Source organism: Pelobates fuscus, chromosome 2 (assembly GCF_036172605.1).
Source record: "Pelobates fuscus isolate aPelFus1 chromosome 2, aPelFus1.pri, whole genome shotgun sequence".
In the NCBI taxonomy this organism is placed as follows: Eukaryota; Metazoa; Chordata; class Amphibia; order Anura; family Pelobatidae; genus Pelobates; species Pelobates fuscus.
The window spans coordinates 137,153,973-137,176,235 of NC_086318.1; the positions used below are offsets into that span (position 1 = coordinate 137,153,973).

Below are 22,263 nucleotides of genomic sequence, written 5' to 3' on the forward strand. Positions count from 1 at the left end.
TTATTTTACTTGAAGGTAGATGTAGATAGAAGCATAGTTGCCTTGCCTTTAGAGCCTAAACAAAGGTCAATTTTACCATCCTGAAACTAAGAATTCACATTCAAAAATACTCTGTTACTTCTACTGAAAATTAACAGAACCCTTTACTAGATCAGTCTACTTATGGGTATTACTTTTTCTACATTCCCTCATAGCTAAAATTACCTTTGAGCAAACATGGAAAACAAAGATAGGTTTTACATTACATGGCATTTTCTCCCCTCATTCAGCTCTGCACACATAAACCTAGAACAAATGTTTCAAAATTAGAATTAAAACCTACCTGGATGTTTTGACTAACTGTGTTCATGAGGGTTTCTGAGACTGTTACATCTGTGCTAGGAAGACTAGAAAATTCCCATGTATTCACAGGCTGTGCTGGTTCTGGCTGCTTTGAATTGTCAATACATTTGGGATTGTCCAGTAAGGTCACTTCATAAAATTCTTGTATGTCTACAAAATGAATAGTAAATTAATAAAACAAACTTGTAAGAAAATAAAACTACATTCACCATATCAAAAATACTGCATTTATTCCAGGATGACAGACCTTTCAGATAAGCCTTTAGGTTATCAATGCAAAAACCCACAATATCCACCCATTCCAATTCCTCCTAATATCATAACGTATGAGATTATAACAGAATGAGAGTTTTCCCACATTAGCTGTTATAGTCATTTACAATTGGTTTACAAGAAAAATAAAGTAGTTAACAATATTAATGTAAATCTAAGCATTTGATTTTATTTTTATATTTTTTAAACACAAGTCAGATCCCTCTTTCATCAGTTTATATGTATTCAAAAGGTGGTGATCTGAAGAGGGGAGATTTTACTAAGAAATGTGGACAGGTTGAAATGAGATAGATCATTTAGTTGAATACATTACACCCAAATACAATACATAGTGATTTTGAGATGTACCATTTTTACAAGGGTAAAAACTTATAAATTTTATATATTCTGGATTTTTTTTTATTTTTTTAATTATTATAAAGTGTCCTTTATTCTGAACATTTAATGATGTCTGTAATATCAATATAAATTAATATAAATTTATATTTGTTTTCCTGGCACTATAATGGTCCTTTAAAATAACACTATGGACATCAAAACAACTTTAGCTCAATTTTAGAGTATAATAGATCATGCCCACTCAGTCTCACTGCTCAATTCTCCGCCATTTAGGCGACCCATGGTTTAGATTACAGATCTGTCTCCAGGCTCCTAGGATGGCGCGGAAGACTGTCTATGCTTTAAAAAAAAAAAAAAAAAAAAAGTATGTGCAGATTTTATAGTAGTTTGACCATGACCAATATATGTAGCGTTTTTTTAATTGTGATCTTTTGCTGAAAATAGTAATAAAAAAAGTGTTGGCATCAATCAATTCCTGTTGAAAAACTCACTGTTAATGCAACAGATTTCAAACCTGACCAGTTGGCTTGCATTATGCAAATCAATGTAGAAAAGCTGGTCTAATAGGTAGTTGCATTATGTGACTTTATTTGATAAGAAGCTTTGGCTTGGACCAGTAAATGCAGCTGTGTGTTAACATATTCTGAGTAAACCTGACTTCTAGAAGCACAAATCATTTAACCCCATAAGTACAATGCTATTTTGAGATGCAGTTCATTTTTGACCAAGATTTATTTGCTAATTTTGCCTTGCATTCATTCTACCACTATTTCACCCTCTTTGCTAAAGTGCACCTACATATTATATTTGATTTTTAAGGGAGAAGTGGGGCTTTTCTTGATACCCTAAATGTATGCATAACGCAATAATTTAATAAAATATAAAGAAATGGGGAAAACAATAGATCACGAAAACAAACTCAAAATACCTTCACTCATTAGTCCTGATTATTAAATGCCCAATATGTTTAGGATTTCAATACATTTTTAGAAGTTATAAAACAAATATTGCAAGGTGGGAAGTATGGTTTTAAAGCTAAAACTGCAAAACTTAGCATGCAGAGATGGACTTTTTTTTGTATTTGTAACAGAATTCAAAACCGCTTTAGAAGTGTACATAAAAGTACATCCCCCAAACTATGTAAGTAAGAGCATTTTCACTTTTCATTTAAAGGACCACTATAGTGCCAGGAAAACACTTGTTTTCCTGGCACTATAGTGCCCTAAGGGGGCCCCCACCCTCAGGGACCCCCTCCCGCCGGGCTCTGGGGAGAGTAAAGTAAAGGGGTGAGACAGCTGTATCTGATCTGGGTATTGCTATATCACAATACTCCCCAGGGTTATAATCACTAGCTCTTATAAGAGCTGTTCCTGCTATACTCTCTGGAGTAGGAGAGGTTCACCCACTGGAAGCTGGATCCTGCTCTTGGGTCCAGGGTGAGAGAAGGACGGCGAGTTCCCAGCCAAGTTCTAACGCTGGGACTACGGTGCTGATGGTGTCTGGTGGAGTGCTGGAAGTACTTTGTGAGCGCTAGGGAGCATCAATTGGCGGAGGCACTCAGTCGGGGTGCCAGGCTGTCTGCCACAATGTCTACAGTGTCCCTTTAAGGTAAAGTAGTTTTAGCGCCTACAGTGTCCCTTTAATGTATTGCATGTACATTTAGCCAGATTATCCCATCCAGGTGCCCAAAATAATCATGCAATTAAATTCTAAAGCAATGTGGATGCAGGTAAAGTGTATTTGAAAAAGCGTTTTTGTAAGTATTTACAGAGTAAAGTTTCATCTTATTCCTACCTATTAAAGCTTGGAAAAGATTACTCTGAAAGATTCCAATGACCCGCTCAATGGATTTCCTTAGTTGCTTATCCTCTGTTTGGTTCAGTTTTAAGCGATATTCTTCTAAAAGGTTCAATGCACGCTGAGTATCTGCATGAAAAAAAGAAAAAAGAAAGTTACAAATCAATCCTATTTTGATCTTGACCAACAAAATAGTAAGCCCATGAAAGCTTGTGTACATTTTGATAGTTAAATAAGAATATAATTTTGGGGCCGGGGCCTGACAGCCAAGATGGTCGGACGTGTTTCATCTCAGCTCCTACCTAACCAAGCTAAATATAGGCTATTAAAACCAGAGAGAGCCTTAAGTGAGCAGCAAATGGGCACTGTGAGAGGGAGCACCTCGAGCACACCTGATTATAAAGGCTCAGCCGTGTAAACGTTATGTCCGACTGCGCGGCCTACCAAGCCTGACAGCCCGGTGAGGGAAATGCGGCCGGTCTCCCACTGCTGGACCCGCATCAAACATGAAGCCCAGGACCCCACATCTGGACCGGCGGGGGATATCCCGGTCCCCACTGAGGGAACTACCCTCCATGCACCAGCGGAGTCTCCCATCGACCTGAACACACAGGCACTGCGTGGCAAGCCTAAGATGGCTGCCGTGCCGTGCTGTGGGCTACACTGTCTCCTGAAGGCTCGGCATGCTTCAATGTTTGTTTTGATAAGATATGCCAGGAGTTTTGGGCTCGCATTCAGAGCCAAACCAGTATCCCTGCAACATCTGCTCCACCAGAGGATCGGACTGCTGAGCAAGACCACCATCCCAGCAAAGGTCTAAGGGCACATGCCTCCTAACATTAAACACCCAATGGTTGGCACTAAACGGAAGCCGCAAAAAGCCCCTGATGGTAAGAAGCAAAAGGGGAAGAAAGCCCACCTCAAGCTTGTCCACTCACATTCTAAATCGTCCAACACCCGCTACTGCCTTCCTAATTTAAAAAAAAATAAGAATATAATTTATATTCATAACAGGTGAAGTTGCGGTCCTTTACTTTCTGCTGCCTTGCAGAAAACTATAAGGAAAACATTCTTCTTGCATGTGGCCCATTTTAACAGCAAATGACAAACGTTACTAGCTAATCCTTATAGTAAAATGAAACCACAATTTGTACTCAACTGTACAAAGATCCAAGTATATCTTCGTGTAAAGTGTTGTTTTAAACATGCTAACCCCTCCCTGCAAAATGAAGATTTCAAAAGAGATAGAGTTTTTATGAAATACTCATACTGACTGGGTTGCTATTTCAGGGAAATTCCACATTGGGATGTATACATTCTTTAAAAAGGGTCAGTCTACACATTTTCCTCACTACAGATAGCTGTACAGGTTATGGTGTTAGTAGCCTTCATTGGGTAATTATCAATAATCATTTATTTTACTGCTTTGACACTTGTCAGTCTCCTGTATAACTGTGATACTGTCCTCATTCAGATACTGCCAAGACGGAAGTTCATACATTCTCAGCCAATGAATGCCATGTGAACACAAGCAGATTTCATATCCGTAATGCGAAAGTGAATTAGGATCCAGGTAAGTGTCAAACCATGTTTTATTATAGTTTGCAGAGTAAAAGGAGCTTACACAGTCTCTAAGTAAGAATTTACAGTACACTTGCCATAATGGAATTTGGCCTGTGCTTAACAAGTTTCCTAGTTTCTGGTCAGTAAGAACAGGAATAAAGAACATATTAAATGATTGAGATAAACCAGCTTTACATAGTCACACAACAAATGACAGAGACAGACAGACAGACAGACAGACAGACAGACAGACAGACAATCTTCTTTCCTAACACATTTTAAATTGCCCTTCAATAAAATTTCAAATATTTGCATCAAAGAAATACAAACTTGTATTCCCAATCATTTAGTGTCCACATGCCTAGTTTTAGAGGTTCATACCACCATGTGTTCAAATAAAAAATAATAAAAGCCATTTACTTACCTTTTTCCAGCAACAAAGCTCCCTTTGTGCTGCTCACCTCTTCTCCTTCCTCGAATCATAATGGTCCAAAGTTCCACTCACCCTCTAACAAACAGGAGAGAGCCAGGCTCTCAAAACCTAATTTTGTCTATCACCACACACACACACAGTTACTATTGCCTTTACGCAATGTCCAGTTTTGTAGAATTTGAGGGAGTTATAAATAAATGAGGAGGATACTTAAGCATCAGTTGACAGCACTGGATAGGTTATTAAGGTTATTTTATAGGTACATTTTCTTGGAAAAAGCAGCAAGGTGAGGAAAGACAGCTCCATCATAAACAAAAACTTTAGGAACTTGGGGGTGTGGGGTGCTTTTTCGTCAACTTAATACCAATGGAACTTTGAACCACTTTGCCACTATACCTGGTGTAAAGACATAATAAGTGCCATGGGACCCCTGCCAAGTATATGTAACCACACACATATCACACACTGGGTAGGAGAATACACACACTTTTTGTTAAATGCATTCAAATGTATGGATTGTAATTCTTAAAAGTGAAGTTGGTCTGTGTCACAGAACAAGCTGTAAACATGGTTTTATTACCTAAAAACATAAAACACAACTTGACACGAGGTACCCAGCTAATTTTATGATGAGCTAAGGCTTATCGAAATTGACTTTCTCTACCTACTGACATATGTATTCTGTCAATATTGATAGAGCAATAAATAAAAAAAAATAAAAAAATATAGAGTTGGTATTAAAGCCATTTAACCACAATTTAGGGAAAGTTGTGTTTAATATGGTTTTAATCCAGTAGCGTTAAAATGGACTTTATAGTCACCAAAACAACTTTAGCTGAATGAAGCACTGTGTGTATAGATCTTGCACGGCTTAACCCCTTAAGGACTGAGCCAAATTTACACATTGTGAACAAAACGTAAACAATTAGTAAACAAAGCCTGGCATTTGCGCTACATGTCTGTCCAACCATAATTCACCTCTTTTATATTAAATGCACCCACACGTATTATATATCATTTTATTCAGGGGAAACAGGGCTTTCATTTAATATCAAATATTTAGCTATGAAACATAATTTAATATGAAAAAAATGGGAGAAAATAAGAAATGTTATTTTTTAGTTCTATGACATTTTAACTGTGTCATAATACTGTTTGCCTTTACTGCAATAATGTTTTGGGAAGTTACAGGGTCAAATATAGTATGTTACATTTGAAATTGAAATTCGCCAGATTGGTTACATTGCCTTTGAGACTGTATAGTAGCCCAGGAATGAAATTTACACCCATAATGGCATACCATTTGCAATAGTAGACAACCCAAGGTATTGCAAATGAGGTATGTCCAGTCTTTTTAGTAGCTATTTGGTCACAAACACTGGCCAAAGTTAGTGTTAATATTTGTTTGAATGAGAAAAATGCAAAAAACGCCAATTTTGGCCAGTGTTTGTGACTAAGTGGCTACTAAAAAAGACTGGGCATACCCCATTTGCAATACCTTGGGTTGTCTACTATTGCAAATGGTATGCCATAGGGTCTCAAAGGCAACGTAACCAATCTGGCGAATTTTTATGTGAAAAAAGTGAAACACAAGCCGTATATTTGACGCTGTAACTTTTGAAAACACCATAAAACCTGTACATGAGGGGTACGGTTGTACACGGTAGACTTCGACGAACACAAATATTTGTGTTTTAAAACAGTAAAAAGTATCACAGCAATAATATTGTCCGTGTAAGTGCTGTTTGTGTGTGAAAAATGCAAAAAACATCACTTTTACTGGCGATATCATAGTTGTAATACATTTTACCGTTTTGAAACACTAGTATTTGTGTTCAGCAAAGTCTCCCGAGTAAAACAGTACCCCCTATGTACAGGTTTTTTGGTGTCTTGGAAAGTTATAGGGTTAAATATAGTGCTAGCAAATTAAATTCCCTATACTTTCGGCATGGGTTGTCAGGCAGGTCCCGCTAATTGTAATTAATTAAGATACCCAATTATGTAAAAATATTACGCGCGCACACACACACACATATATATATATGTGTATTATTTCGTTCTACGTGTATTTTGATACAAATATATATCAATATCACAATACAGTTAGATAGAGATATATATATATATACACATATATATATATATATATATATATATATATATATATATATACACACATACATATACATATACATATACATATACACACACACGATCTAAGTATATAATTTATTTTTTACACTGATTTTAACTTTCTTTTATTTGATTTCCATCCAGCAGGGGGACTGTCATTACAGGCAGTCCCCCTGCTGGCAAGGCAGCAGCCAGCTAATCCGGCCATGTGATTGTGAGTTCCTCGCAAGGACCTCACTCTCACATGGCGGGAGGAGGCAGTATCAGCCGCGGGGGGGGGGGGACGACTCCCTGGGATCCCAGGTGAGTCCCCCGACCGCAATCGCCGGCGACCAGGTAACTAAGAAAAACCGTGAGGGCGTACCATTACGCCCTGCAGCGTTTAGAGCCGCTTAGAATAGGGCGTATTTGTACGCCCTCCGGGTTAAGGGGTTAATGCTCTGCCATTTAGGAGTTAAATCACTTTTTTTGTTTTGTGCTTTGAGTCTCACAGGGAGAAAAGCGCAATAAAAAAAAAATTAAATAAATAGCAAATTATATTATAAACAAACACACAAACTGATTGTACACTGACACAGAAACATTAAAAAAACAGACACACATTCATGCTGAAACACACATATTCTCTCACAAATTACAATTTTTTTTATTTATATCCACCCAGAATCGCATTGGGGGAGCTGGAATAGACATTTTCCGTGGGGTCCAGTGGGGCTGTGCTGAAGTCTTCAAGCTTGTCCTGCTCTGCTCCCTCGCACCATTTAGTGACGCAGGGCGCATAAGGAGGAAGAGCAGGAAGATTACAGTACAGCTTCCTCACCACTGCAGGGTTGCGGGTTCAGGCTGACAAACACCCAGCCCCAGAAAAAAAAAAAAAATTCTAATCACCATGGCAAATAGAACTTGGTTGGTTCCCAAGTGTTGTTATGGATGTGGTAGCCAATCACAGGTCTTAAAGGAGCCACTTCATTTAATTGAAGCGGTCTTGGCGTAGTGTCCCTTTTATCTTAAGCCTGCAAATGCTGTATTAAGACTGTCTCTAGTGGCAAACAGGCTGCCACAAGAGCTGCTTCTTGCAGTTTTTCAGTTTGAATCCATGTAGTGACGTTGGATGTCCCAAAGTTTTGCATGAGGACGTTTAGCTTCTAGAAAATCCCCATAGGTCAGCACTGAGGGAAGGTTAAGGTTTTAGTGGGTTAAAATAATTTCACTTTTTAGTTACAATGTTTGTATTTTACTACACAGATTCACTCAATTTTTTCCCTTTAAACTCACAAAAAGTCTGGCTATGTTGTATAGATCAAAACAAATCCTTGCAGTAGCAGTAAAGTCTGTGAAAACCAATATATATGAGAAAATAATTTTTTTTTTATTTTTTTTAGGCGTTAACTCTGCAATATTAGTGATGAAACAGCTACATGCACAGATTCTATGCTTTTGCAAATGGCACCCCCCTCCCCCCAAACAAACTGCAGCAATATGATTTTGTAAAGAGAGTAGAAATAAAACAATAAACAAACATACCCAGTAGTGAAACATAAACCAAACAGTAATAAGACTGTTGCATGAAAAGATGACATTTTGATGTCACTTAGTAAATAACCTTAGTAGTCCACTTTATACAAATATATACTTTGATACAGTGACCTTTACTAAACTTACAGTACCACTACATCAACTTTTTTTTTTTTTTTAAACAGATTTTTCCTCCCACAATATTGGTTATCCAAAAAAAAAAAATGACAGGCTAGGAATATGAGGCATTTTCATTTTTTTTTTTTTTTTATATAAAACACCGTTTCTGGTTACAGTAAGCTATTGTATTGCACCTGCATAAATAAAAAAAATAAAAAAAAATTACAAAAATTATATGCAATTATGCCAGATTCTTAATGCAACCTGATCCTCCTCCACTGACGCCATTCAGATGTCAGGGAGGGTGACACTGATGCAGGAGGTGTGCCAACATTGCCCCCGTCTTCCGCCTGCTGTGTGTACCCTGACATCACACGTTCAATGTGCATATAAATCTTAGTCCAGGTTGGCTAATGATGCCCCCAATAATGTTGCTGGGGTGGAGTTACAACTCTGGGCAGCACAGGGATTAAAACACTATGTGTATACAGACTCCAGGCACTGACCACTGGTTTTCAGACTGTCCCTTTAAAAAGGAACAGTCTGAATACCAAAACACTTCATCCTAAAGTTATTTATAAAAGCTCCCCCTGAAGTTTTACATATGAAAACAGTGTTGTATCTGTGTAGAAAAGGTATGTTTTAGATTTTGCAATGCCAACACCTATCAGCAAGCCACTATGGACTTCCAACAATTAAATGTATTTGACATCTGGATGCAGCGTCCAGTGCATCTCTACGAAAAGCACTGGAATCAGTGGTTCTTATAAAGAAGCTGTGGATTGCGGATTACAGCAATTGCTGTGCATGCACCAGGTGTCTACAATTATCTATGGAACCCCTCTGACTAGTCAAAAGTCGCAGAAGTGAGAAGTATATCGCAGAGCTGAAATAAAAAGTTTAAACTACTTTTCGAAATTAACTTAAATCATTTTTGGAGCGTTCAATCAATGCTGTTAGATAGACAGACAAAATAAAAATAAATTAGAATAAGCCCTTAAAGATTATAGAGATATATATAATATTTATGGGTGCACTTAGTGAGAAAAATTGAAACCGAATAAACACACACCAAAACTGCCAATATAGACAAAAGTGCCAAATCTTAAAAAATAAAATAAATCAACACTATCCACATACAGACGATAAATGAATAAGTTAAACTGTTGAGAGATAAGACATATGATGCCAGCTTAAATGACCACTATACAGTTCAAAGCAAAATCATAACACTTATACTATTCATATGTTCAGCTGATTTACTTACACCATTAGATTTTAACATGTTAATAGATGAATAAGAACATCTTCAGATAAAGTGTTATGAAGCCACAAATTGTTTCATTAGTTCCCCATAACATTTCTGAGCGCAATACGGCAGTTAAGTAAAGAATGGTAACCTAAAAAAAAGTGTTTAAAACACCTTTACTTGTGTAAGATTCTAAATGCCAAGTTTCATTGTTTACCGCAAAGGCCAAAATACTTAGAACGTAAAAGAATCCACATTTTGTGTTTTCTGGAAATCTACAGACACAGTGTCCCTTTAGATTCAGTTGTGAGAAAATGTGAGGTTACATGGTTTTGAAAATATGCCAAAAAAAACTATAAATTCAGTGTAGTCTAAGAAGCATGTACGATAGCCAGCAGACTACGTGGAAACACCAGTTGTGCCCTGTTGGAATATTTGAAACAAGAGACACTTTCCAAGACTTACAATTGTATCCCTCAAGATAAAGAGAATTGCTTCAAATTAAAGCCAACCACTGTGTATCACTTAATATAATGAATTACTACAGTCTACCAATATAAAAATTGTTAAAGATCTGAGAATTTAAAAGGTATCACACTCCTAAACTAATAAATAGCCTCTCAACGAAGTATTCCCTGGAGACAGCTTTACAATGTTTGCTTTTTTGTTTGTTTTAATTACAAACTTTATAGAATAGTGTATCAAATAACACTTGAAAGATGTCCCAAACTTTAATAAAATTTGAAAAAAATAAAAAAGGTAAAAGAAAATCTTCCAGCTAAGAAATTCAAATCATAAAAACATACAGTAGAGTCTAGGACTAACCAATTAGTTAGTACAAAACCATCTGTTAGATGTTGGTTGATAAAACTCAAGTCTGGACTTTACAATCTGCTATTCAAGTAGCAAAATTTAAACATTATCAGCAAGCAATTTAAATGAACACCAACAATCACATCCTCTGACACTATCGAAAACTGATTACAACTGCTCAATCCTTCTCCAATAACTTGTTATTTGGAACAGTAACTTGCACAAAATAATTCACATGACTTGGAAAGCTTCCTGCAGGAAAGTGCTGCATCTCTCCTGGTTTGTATGACACTGGCAAGGTGGGAGTGCACAGGACTAGAATAACAGGTAACATACAGTGATCTGGGAGACACACACCTTGCTTCCTGACAGGCATGGTGCAGCCCTTCCACTCAGCACACCCCAGGGACAGGCTGCCAACTAGTGTCTGCTCACACTTCAGCTCCAAGGTGCCCCCACCCAGGACAGCACAAGAACTCTTGTCAGACCGCCTCCACCCCTCCAGCACAGGAGTGGGATCGCTCAGTTGCACGGGGTGAGCCTCCCCAGGACTGTTCCACGAACTCCGAAGCGGGGGTTCCGCACTATCTCCTCCAGCACTTGTTGTTTTCCCAGGAGCAGGATGTCTCCCTCGGTACACAGCCCCCGCCAGCCGGTGACATGCAGTAACACTAAGTTAGATCCAGGACGGGGGGGGGGGGGGGGGGTGTAGAAGTTCCCGTCTCCTCCTCTCTCGGTGGGATATTTACACTGGGGCTGAGTGGACACGTAAAAAGTTCACTCCCCGCTCGCTGGATTCCTCCTTTCTCCCCAGTTCACTTTCCACTCCTCTTCCTAGCCTTCTTCTCCTTGTCTTTCTCTCTGTCAGCTCCCCGCCTCCTTCTTACACCTCCCCCCTCCTCCTCCGCCTCCGCCTTCTCGCTCCCTCTCACCGCTTCAAAATCCCAAACTTTCCTTCAAAATGGCGCCCTGGAGCGTAACTAGGCGCACCACGTGACCTGCTGTTCCCGAGCCCACTCGGTCTCAGCCAATCACGAGTGAGGATTGCCGGGCGGGAGCGCCTGCTGTTACCTTGGCTGAGGGGAGTGAGCAGGGAGTTCCTTACAGGGCAAAGGTGAGCGGGTGGGGTCCGAGAGCTCGGCAACGCCTCTCACCTTATTAAAGCGGCCACCCGGGCAATCACAGTGACTACACAGCCTGACACTAACTGGCCACCCGGGCAATCACAGTGACTACACAGCCTGACACTAACTGGCCACCCCGGCAATCACAGTGACTACACAGCCTGACAGTAACTGCCCACCCGGGCAATCACCGTGACTACACAACCTGACAGTAACTGGCCACCCTGGCAATCACAGTGACTACACAGCCTGACAGTAACCGGCCACCCGGGCAATCACAGTGACTACACAGCCTGACAGTAACTGGCCACCCGGGCAATCACAGTGACTACACAACCTGACAGTAACTGGCCACCCTGGCAATCACAGTGACTACACAGCCTGACAGTAACCGGCCACCCGGGCAATCACAGTGACTACACAGCCTGACAGTAACTGGCCACCCGGGCAATCACAGTGACTACACAACCTGACAGTAACTGGCCACCCGGGCAATCACAGTGACTATACAGCCTGACAGTAACTGGCCACCGGGCAATCACAGTGACTACACAGCCTGACACTAACTGGCCACCCGGCAATCACAGTGACTACACAACCTGACAGTAACTGGCCACCCTGGCAATCACAGTGACTACACAGCCTGACAGTAACCGGCCACCCGGGCAATCACAGTGACTACACAGCCTGACAGTAACTGGCCACCCGGGCAATCACAGTGACTACACAACCTGACAGTAACTGGCCACCCGGGCAATCACAGTGACTATACAGCCTGACAGTAACTGGCCACCGGGCAATCACAGTGACTACACAGCCTGACACTAACTGGCCACCCGGCAATCACAGTGACTACACAGCCTGACACTAACTGGCCACCCGGGCAATCACAGTGACTATACAGCCTGACACTAACTGGCCACCCGGCAATCACAGTGACTATACAGCCTGACACTAACTGGCCACCCGGGCAATCCCACTCACTATACAGGCTGACAGTAACCGGCCACCCGGGCAATCACAGTGACTACACAGCCTGACACTAACTGGCCACCCGGGCAATCACAGTGACTATACAGCCTGACACTAACTGGCCACCCGGCAATCACAGTGACTATACAGCCTGACACTAACTGGCCACCTGGGCAATCCCAGTCACTACACAGCCTGACAGTAACTGGCCACCCGGGCAATCCCACTCACTATACAGGCTGACAGTAACCGGCCACCCGGGCAATCACAGTGACTACACAGCCTGACACTAACCAGCCACCCGGGCAATCACAGTGACTACACAGCCTGACAGTAACTGGCCACCCGGGCAATCACAGTGACTACACAGCCTGACAGTAACTGCCCACCCGGGCAATCCCAGTGACTACACAACCTGACAGTAACTGGCCACCCGGGCAATCACAGTGACTACACTGCCTGACACTAACTGGCCACCCGGGCAATCACAGTGACTATACAGCCTGACAGTAACTGGCCACCCGGGCAATCACAGTGACTATACAGCCTGACACTAACTGGCCACCCGGGCAATCACTGTGACTACACAACCTGACAGTAACTGGCCACCCGGGCAATCACAGTGACTACACAGCCTGACAGTAACTGGCCACCCGGGCAATCACAGTGACTACACAGCCTGACAGTAACTGGCCACCCGGGCAATCACAGTGACTATACAACCTGACAGTAACTGGCCACCGGGCAATCACAGTGACTATACAGCCTGACAGTAACTGCCCACCCGGGCAATCCCAGTGACTACACAACCTGACAGTAACTGGCCACCCGGGCAATCACAGTGACTACAACGCCTGACACTAACTGGCCACCCGGGCAATCACAGTGACTATACAGCCTGACAGTAACTGGCCACCGGGCAATCACAGTGACTATACAGCCTGACACTAACTGGCCACCCGGGCAATCACCGTGACTACACAACCTGACAGTAACTGGCCACCCGGGCAATCACAGTGACTACACAGCCTGACAGTAACTGGCCACCCGGGCAATCACAGTGACTATACAGCCTGACACTAACTGGCCACCCGGGCAATCACCGTGACTACACAACCTGACAGTAACTGGCCACCCGGGCAATCACAGTGACTACACAGCCTGACAGTAACTGGCCACCCGGGCAATCACAGTGACTACACAGCCTGACAGTAACTGGCCACCCGGGCAATCACAGTGACTACACAACCTGACAGTAACTGGCCACCGGGCAATCACAGTGACTATACAGCCTGACAGTAACTGCCCACCCGGGCAATCCCAGTGACTACACAACCTGACAGTAACTGGCCACCCGGGCAATCACAGTGACTACACAGCCTGACACTAACTGGCCACCCGGGCAATCACAGTGACTATACAGCCTGACAGTAACTGGCCACCCGGGCAATCACAGTGACTATACAGCCTGACACTAACTGGCCACCCGGGCAATCACCGTGACTACACAACCTGACAGTAACTGGCCACCCGGGCAATCACAGTGACTACACAGCCTGACAGTAACTGGCCACCCGGGCAATCACAGTGACTACACAACCTGACAGTAACTGGCCACCCGGGCAATCACAGTGACTACACAACCTGACAGTAACTGGCCACCCGGGCAATCACAGTGACTATACAGCCTGACAGTAACTGCCCACCCGGGCAATCACCGTGACTACACAGCCTGACAGTAACCGGCCACCCGGGCAATCACAGTGACTACACAGCCTGACAGTAACTGGCCACCCGGGCAATCACAGTGACTACACAACCTGACAGTAACTGGCCACCCGGGCAATCCCAGTGACTACACAACCTGACTGTAACTGGCCACCGGGCAATCACAGGGACTATACAGCCTGACAGTAACTGGCCACCGGGCAATCACAGTGACTACACAGCCTGACACTAACTGGCCACCCGGCAATCACAGTGACTACACAGCCTGACACTAACTGGTCACCCGGGCAATCACAGTGACTATACAGCCTGACACTAACTGGCCACCCGGCAATCACAGTGACTATACAGCCTGACACTAACTGGCCACCCAGGCAATCCCAGTCACTACACAGCCTGACAGTAACTGGCCACCCGGGCAATCCCACTCACTATACAGGCTGACAGTAACCGGCCACCCGGGCAATCACAGTGACTACACAGCCTAACAGTAACTGGCCACCCGGGCAATCCCACTCACTATACAGGCTGACAGTAACTGGCCACACGGGCAATCACAGTGACTATACAGCCTGACAGTAACTGGCCACCCGGCAATCACAGTGACTATACAGCCTGACACTAACTGGCCACCCGGGCAATCCCAGTCACTACACAGCCTGACAGTAACTGGCCACCCGGGCAATCCCACTCGCTATACAGGCTGACAGTAACCGGCCACCCGGGCAATCACAGTGACTACACAGCCTAACAGTAACTGGCCACCCGGGCAATCCCACTCACTATACAGGCTGACAGTAACTGGCTACCCGGGCAATCCCAGTCACTAAACAGGCTGACAGTAACTGGCCACCCGAGCAATCCCACTCACTATACAAGCTGACAGTAACTGGCCACCCGGGCAATCACAGTGACTACACAGCCTGACAGTAACTGGCCACCCAGGCAATCCCAGGAACTACACAGCCTGACAGTAACTGGCCACCCTGGCATTCCCAGTCAGTATACAGCCTGACAGTAACTGGCCACCCAGGCAATCATAGTGACTACACAGCCTGACAGTAACTGGCCACCCGAGCAATCCCAGGAACTACACAGCCTCACAGTAACTGGCCACCCAGGCAATCCCAGTCAGTATACAGCCTGACAGTAACTGGCCAACCGGGCAATCCCAGTGACTATACAGGCTGACACTAACTGGCCACCCAGGCAATTCCAGTAAATATACAGCTTGGCAATAACTAGTCCCCCGGGCAATCCCAGTCAGTATGCAGCTTGACAGCAACTAGTCCCCTGGGCAATCCCATAACCACCCATGCAATCCCAGTCACTGTACAGCCTGACACTAACTGGCCACCCGGGCAATCCCAGTCACTATACAGGCTGACACGAACTGGCCACCCGGGTAATCCCAGTCACAATACAGCTTGACAGTAACTAGTCCCCCGGGCCAATCCAGTCACTATACAGGCTGACAGTAACTGGCCATCGGGGCAATCCCAGTTACTATACAAGCTGACAGTAACTGGCCACCTGGGCAATCCCAGTCAGTATACAGGGTGACAGTAACTTGCCACCCGGGCAATCCCAGTCACTATACAAGCTGATATTAACTTACCAGTTCAGTGTTCCCGTACCACTCTTCAAGGAAAAAGGGACATTGCAACTCTTTAATGGGATGGAGCCTTTTTTTTCTGTCATATGGTGGCAGTAACCTCTGGGTTTTGCTCCTCCCTGTGGACAAGACCTTTAACAAGCTATTTTAAAAGGATCCTCCCCCTTTAGGTATAAATACTGAGCCCGCAAAACCTACCCCAGTCTTCTTTCTTGTCCCGATAGGGATGGACAGGACTTTCGTCGTCTGGTGAGGCACACGGGATGTTGTCTGGGGGATCCGGTCCGAGAGCTGCCCGGGTGGTAAGCTGAGTGGCCCATGCTCCGTTGTCACGCCGTTACGGAGTGTACAGAGGCTGTTGAATTTATGCCGAGAAGGTTTCCGGCAAAACGCTTCCGGGAGGCGGAGCTCGCTCTGAGCAAGCGCACAGCGGTGGAACGCACGCCCTGGTGGTGTTTGCGTTCCACCTAAGCTTCCGGGTGTGCAAAGACGCATGCGCAAACGGAAGCTTAAAGAAATACACACACACAAAAAAAAAAAAAAAAACCCGCGAAATTTAAATTTAAAAGCTGTGCTGGTACCCACTGACAGCATGGATGCAGGTCAGAAGTGGTACGCCGTGTCACCTGCCCCCCCACACGGCTCAGAGGTATTTTGAGGTAAGATTAATAAAGAAATCTTTACTTTGAAATACTTTCTGAAGAAGAATCTATATTCTAAGAGCCTCCATTTATTTTTTACAGATATGTCTAGTCCACCTGAGATGGATAAGGAAAAGCTAACCCACGCCTAGAAAGGCTACGGTGAAGTCCAAACATATTGTTTGCAGCGAATGTGCAACTCCTCTCCCAGACGGGTCTAGGAAGAAAATATGCAGTCAGTGTACTGCAAACTCTTTGGAAAGAGATAAGCAAAAGGATATGCAATCTTTCCTATCCTGGTTCCAGGAGAATTTGTCCCAGACCTTGGACACGATTAAAGAATCTAAAAGGGTAGAAGCCCCCATTCAGCAAAAGATTAATAAAAGAAAGAGAATTTCTTCATCTGAATCATCTTCGGGAGAATGTTCTTCTTCTTTCGAATCAGTGGATTCAGGTTCCTCGTCGAGTGAACCAGTGGGTTTTCCCTCTGAGGCAATTTATTAAAGAAGTAAATCTGACAATCCTACCTCAGGGATCAGAAAATCAAAAGAAAGGTTTTTCTGTGCAACAAAGCCTAGTTGATTTTATATTTAGGGAATGGAAAAACCCGGAAAAACGTGCCTTTATTTCCAGACACTTCAAGGATGTCTTCAGGCTGGCTAGCGACGTTATGTGGGAAGATCTCCCAAAAGTTGATGTTCAGGTGGCACAGATTGCCAAGAGAACCACTATCCCTATAGGAGAAACTGCAGCATTAAAGAATCCTATGGATAAAAGAGCCGAAACCTCGTGTAGGCGGGCTTATCAGACAGCCGGATTCCAATGCAAAGCCTTACTGGCAGGAGCAGCAGTAGCCAGAGCAAATGAAGTGTGGCTAAATTTAGTACAAGAAAATTTATCGTCTGGTCAGGTTGATGATCTGAGTCACATGTTTCAGAACATGCATTTGGCGAATGAATTCCTTTTGGATATGTCGGTTGAGGTGCTGAAATTGGCCTCCAGGATCATGGGTTTGTCTTCTGTGGCAAGACGTGCCCTATGGTTGAGGTCTTGGTCGGCAGATACAGCGTCTAAGGCAGTCCTTTGTGAACTTCCTCTGGAAAAATCTAAATTATTCGGCGCTCCCTTAGAGGAAATCATAAGACAGATGTCTGAAACCAAGAAGGCACTTCAGCAAGATAGAAAATTCTCCTGGAGACCGGGGTACAGAAATTACCAATCTAAGGGTAGGAGATCCTTTCAAGAGAGACCACATTTTTTTCAAAGAAAGGATAAAAGCCGGAAATTTGAAAGTAATGAGGTCAAAAGATCCTTCAGAGACAAGGGGAGACGTTTTTGACGCCAGAGGTGTGGGAGGACGGCTCCAATATTTTTTTCCGGTGTGGGAACAGACCACAGAGGATCCCTGGGTTCTAAAGATTATCCGGAAGGGACACAAGATTATTTTTCTGGAAAAACCAAGATCAAGGTTTCTACTATCAACTTACCAGTCTGCAAAAAAATCTCGAGCTCTAGATTATCAGACCAGGCTGCTTCTACACAAGGGGGTTATAGAAAGAGTTCCAAGAAAACAGGAATTTCGGGGAGTCTATTCGAGACTATTTCTGGTTCCAAAACCGGACAACTCGTTCCGGCCCATTCTGGATTTGAATAAGATAAATCAGTTTATCCCCTATCACAGATTCCGTATGGAATCAATCGCATCAATTTTTCCTCTATTACAAAGAGGCGACGTTATGGTAAAGATAGACTTAAAGGATGCGTATCTTCATGTTCCGATAGCCACCGCTTCAAGGAAATATTTAAGATTTGCAATAAGAAGAAGAAGTCACACCGTTCATTTCCAGTTCAGGGCCCTGCCATTCGGTCTGTCGTCCGCTCCAAGGATCTTTACAAAGATCCTGTCTCCTCTAACTGCTCATTTGAGGGAAAGGGGTATTTCAATTATCCCATATTTAGACGACTGGCTTCTAGTGGCACATACCGAAGATCAACTACACGAGGATCTGCAGGTCACTATAAGGTTTCTTCAGGACCATGGCTGGATCTTGAATCTAAAGAAATCAGTTTGTGTTCCAACAAGAGTTATAGAGTTTCTCGGCTTCGAGATCAATTCAGACTCCATGTCAATATTCCTTCCCAAACGAAAGAGGAAAAAGATCCGAAAAACGATTTCCAACCTCCAAAGGATGAAAACTTGTTCCTTCAGAGAGGCCATGAGTGTGTTAGGTCTTCTTACGGCCACCTTTCCGGCCGTCAAATGGGCAAGATCAAAGGTCAGACCCTTACAGTGGAACATCCTGACTTCCTGGTCAAAGAAGGAGGAAGATCTGGACGAAATATTCCTGCTGTCCCCTCAGGTGAAGACGCAACTAGATTGGTGGAAAACCTCAGAGTGCCTTTTAAAAGGTTTATCCTTTCTACCAAAGGTCTGGCTAATAGTCACCACAGACGCTTCAAACTCAGGTTGGGGAGCCCACTTAGGCTCCACCATGTTCCAAGGAAAATGGTCTTCCAGGGAAGCAGAGGAATCGACAAATTTCAAAGAATTATTGGCGGTTCTGTATGCTCTTCATCACCTCAGACCTTGGCTACTTCAAAGAGCGGTCAAGATACAGTCGGACAATCGCACGGTAGTCTCTTATATCAATCGACAGGGAGGAACCAGAGCAAGAAGGCTTTACAGTCTTTGTACAGAAGTTATGGAATGGGCGCAGAGAAATCTAGAAGACATCGCAGCGGTTTACATAAGAGGCAGCGACAATCTAATAGCCGACGATTTGAGCAGAGGGAAGTGGGACCAAAAGGAATGGTCTCTAAACCCAGACGTATTCAGAATCTTGACTGGGAAATTCGGAGTTCCAGAAGTAGATTTGATGGCAAGAGAATCAAACAAGAAGGTTTTCCACTTCGCCTCCCTATTCAGAACGGATCAACCCAATTGGATAGACGCTCTATCGATAAGGTGGGATTTTCAGCTAGCTTACATCTTCCCACCTCTGCCCCTGATCCCAAAGGTCCTCCTCAAGATACGAACGGACAAGGCGAGGATATTGGCGATAATCCCTTATTGGCCAAACAGAGTCTGGTTTGCGGCCCTAAAGAAGATGACTATCAACTGTTGGGAGCTTCCCATTTCAGTTTTATTTATTTATTATTATTGCCATTTATATAGCGCCAACAGATTCCGTAGCGCTTTACAATATTATGAGAGGGGGATTTAACTATAAATAGGACAATTACAAATAAACTTACAGGAACAATAGGTTGAAGAGGACCCTGCTCAAACGAGCTTACATTCTATAGGAGGTAGGGTGTAAAACACATTAGGACAGGAATTTACAATCAAATAAGGTGGGCTGCCCTTTAGGAGAGGGCAAGAGACAGGTATGTGAGGTAGGGGTTAGTCTTGGAGGACATAAGCTTTCCTAAAGAGATGGGTTTTAAGGCACTTCTTAAAAGATGCAAGACTAGGGGAGAGTCTGATGGCGGTAGGCAGGCTATTCCATAGGAAGGGAGCCGCCCGTGAGAAGTCCTGCAAGCGCGAGTTGGCCGTACGAGTGCGGACAACGGACAGGATGTGGTCACGGGCAGAACGGAGAGACCGAGAAGGGACATACCTATGGATCTGTGAGGAGATATAAGAGGGGCTAGAGTTGTTCAGTGCTTTATAGGTGTGAGTTAGTACCTTGAATTGACTCCTATAGCATACAGGAAGCCAATGTAAGGACTGGCAGAGGGGTGAGGTGTGAGAGAAACGACTAGAGAGGAAAATCAATCTAGCAGCAGCATTCATTACGGACTGTAAGGGTGCAGTACGGCTATTGGGGAGACCAATCAGGAGAGGGTTACAATAATCCATGCGGGAAATTACTAGAGCATGGACAAGCTCCTTGGTAGTATCTGGTGCAAGAAAGGGGCGGATGCGGGCTATGTTTTTAAGATGGAATCTACAGGATTTGGCAACATGCTGGATGTGAGTCTCAAAGGTGAGACCAGAGTCAAGTATGACGCCAAGACAGCGCGCTTGCAAGGATGGACTGATGTTGGTACCACAAACTTGGAGGGAGAGCGAAAGAGGAGGATCAGTATTAGGAGGAGGAAAGACAAGGAGCTCAGTTTTTGAGAGATTGAGTTTCAGAAAGCGGGAGGACATCCAGTCAGAGATGGAAGAAAGGCAAGCAGTGACACGTTGCAGGACGGCAGGGGAGAGGTCCGGGGAGGAGAGATATAGCTGGGTGTCATCAGCGTACAGGTGGTAGTGAAATCCAAAAGAGGTAATAAGTTTGCCAAGAGAGGCAGTATAAAGAGAAAATAGAAGGGGACCAAGGACGGAGCCTTGGGGAACTCCAACTGAGACAGGGCAAGGGGAGGAGGTATCATTAGAAAAGGAGACACTGAATGAGCGTTGGGAGAGATAAGAGGAAAACCACGAGAGGACAGAGTCACAGTTCATCTCATTGTGAACAGGAACCTACCCTTGAAAGTACTGGAAATGTTCAGGTTGACGGCTTGGCTACTGCAAGGCTGATCCTTCGAAACAAGGGCTTGCAAGATGAGAGAATAACAGTCTTACTCCACGCCACTAGAAGATCAACTTCTAGGATATACTTCAGAATTTGGTCCAAGTTTCTTCACTGGGGTAGGGATCACCGGGTCTCGATATTGCAACCGTCAATAGATAACATTCTTCAGTTTTTGCAAGACGGCTTTGACGCAGGCCTGGGAGTCTCAACTCTCAAGGTTCAAATCTCAGCTTTGAATTTTTTTCTTATTAAGGATTTGGCAGCCAATGTTTTCGTCAGAAGATTTTTTAGGTCCATCAGCCTCAAGAGACCTCCTAAACGATCGGTGTTTCCGACGTGGGACTTGTCCCTAGTCCTTCAGGCCCTTAGTACTAACCCGTTTGAACCTTTGGAGGAAGTTCCTTTAAAAATATTATCTCTTAAGGTATTGTTTTTGGTAGCCATCACGTCAGCCAAAAGAGTGGGAGAACTTCACGCCCTATCCTCCTCAGATGAATTCACCATTTTTCATGAGGACAAAGTGGTTCTTTACCCAAGACCATCTTTTCTTCCGAAAGTTTTATCTTCAAAAAATGTTAATCAACCTATTATTTTACCTTCCTTTTTTAGTGCGCCCTCATCCCTTCAAGAACACAGATGGCAAAAGTTGGACGTCAGAAGAGCGTTATGTATTTATTTAAACAGAACAAAGGAGTTCAGAGTTTCGGATCACCTGTTTGTTAATTTTCAGGGTCACCTAAAGGGCAAGGTAGCTTCCCGTGGGACCTTATCTCGTTGGCTTATTCAGGCTATCGATTTGGCATATTCTTCCTCAGGTCTTCAGTCTCCTGCTACAATCAAGGCCCATTCTACTCGAGCCATGGCTGCCTCATGGGCAGAAAGAGCACTTGCATCTCCAGAAGTCATTTGCAAGGCGGCATGCTGGTCGTCCTTCAACACCTTTATCAAGCACTACCGGCTAGACATATTCTCTGCCTCTGAAGCTGCTTTTGGGCGTAAGGTGTTACAAGCCGTCGTGGCATAGGTCCCGCCCAGAGGGATTCTTGCTATATCCCAGAGGTTACTGCCACCATATGACAG

The 22,263-nt window shown here is 43.7% G+C and overlaps 1 protein-coding gene across 12 annotated transcripts in view; it reads right to left on the reverse strand.

Moving 5' to 3' along the window:
* Positions 1-11,525, reverse strand: part of DLG1 (discs large MAGUK scaffold protein 1) — a 231,411-nt gene extending 219,886 nt beyond the window's left edge. For 6 of the 12 annotated variants that reach the window (XM_063442757.1, XM_063442747.1, XM_063442746.1 and 3 more), the window contains exons 1-3: positions 10,935-11,523; positions 2,749-2,880; positions 323-492 (exon numbers count right to left, since the gene is read on the reverse strand). In XM_063442757.1, coding sequence (XP_063298827.1) covers positions 323-492; positions 2,749-2,880; positions 10,935-10,953 — 321 coding nt within the window. In that variant the 5' untranslated portion in view covers positions 10,954-11,523. Of the gene's footprint in view, positions 1-322; positions 493-2,748; positions 2,881-10,934 lie in introns of all 12 variants that reach the window. The other 6 variants (XM_063442744.1, XM_063442739.1, XM_063442748.1 and 3 more) reach the window with 3 other exon arrangements.
* Between the last annotated feature and the right edge of the window lie 10,738 nt (positions 11,526-22,263).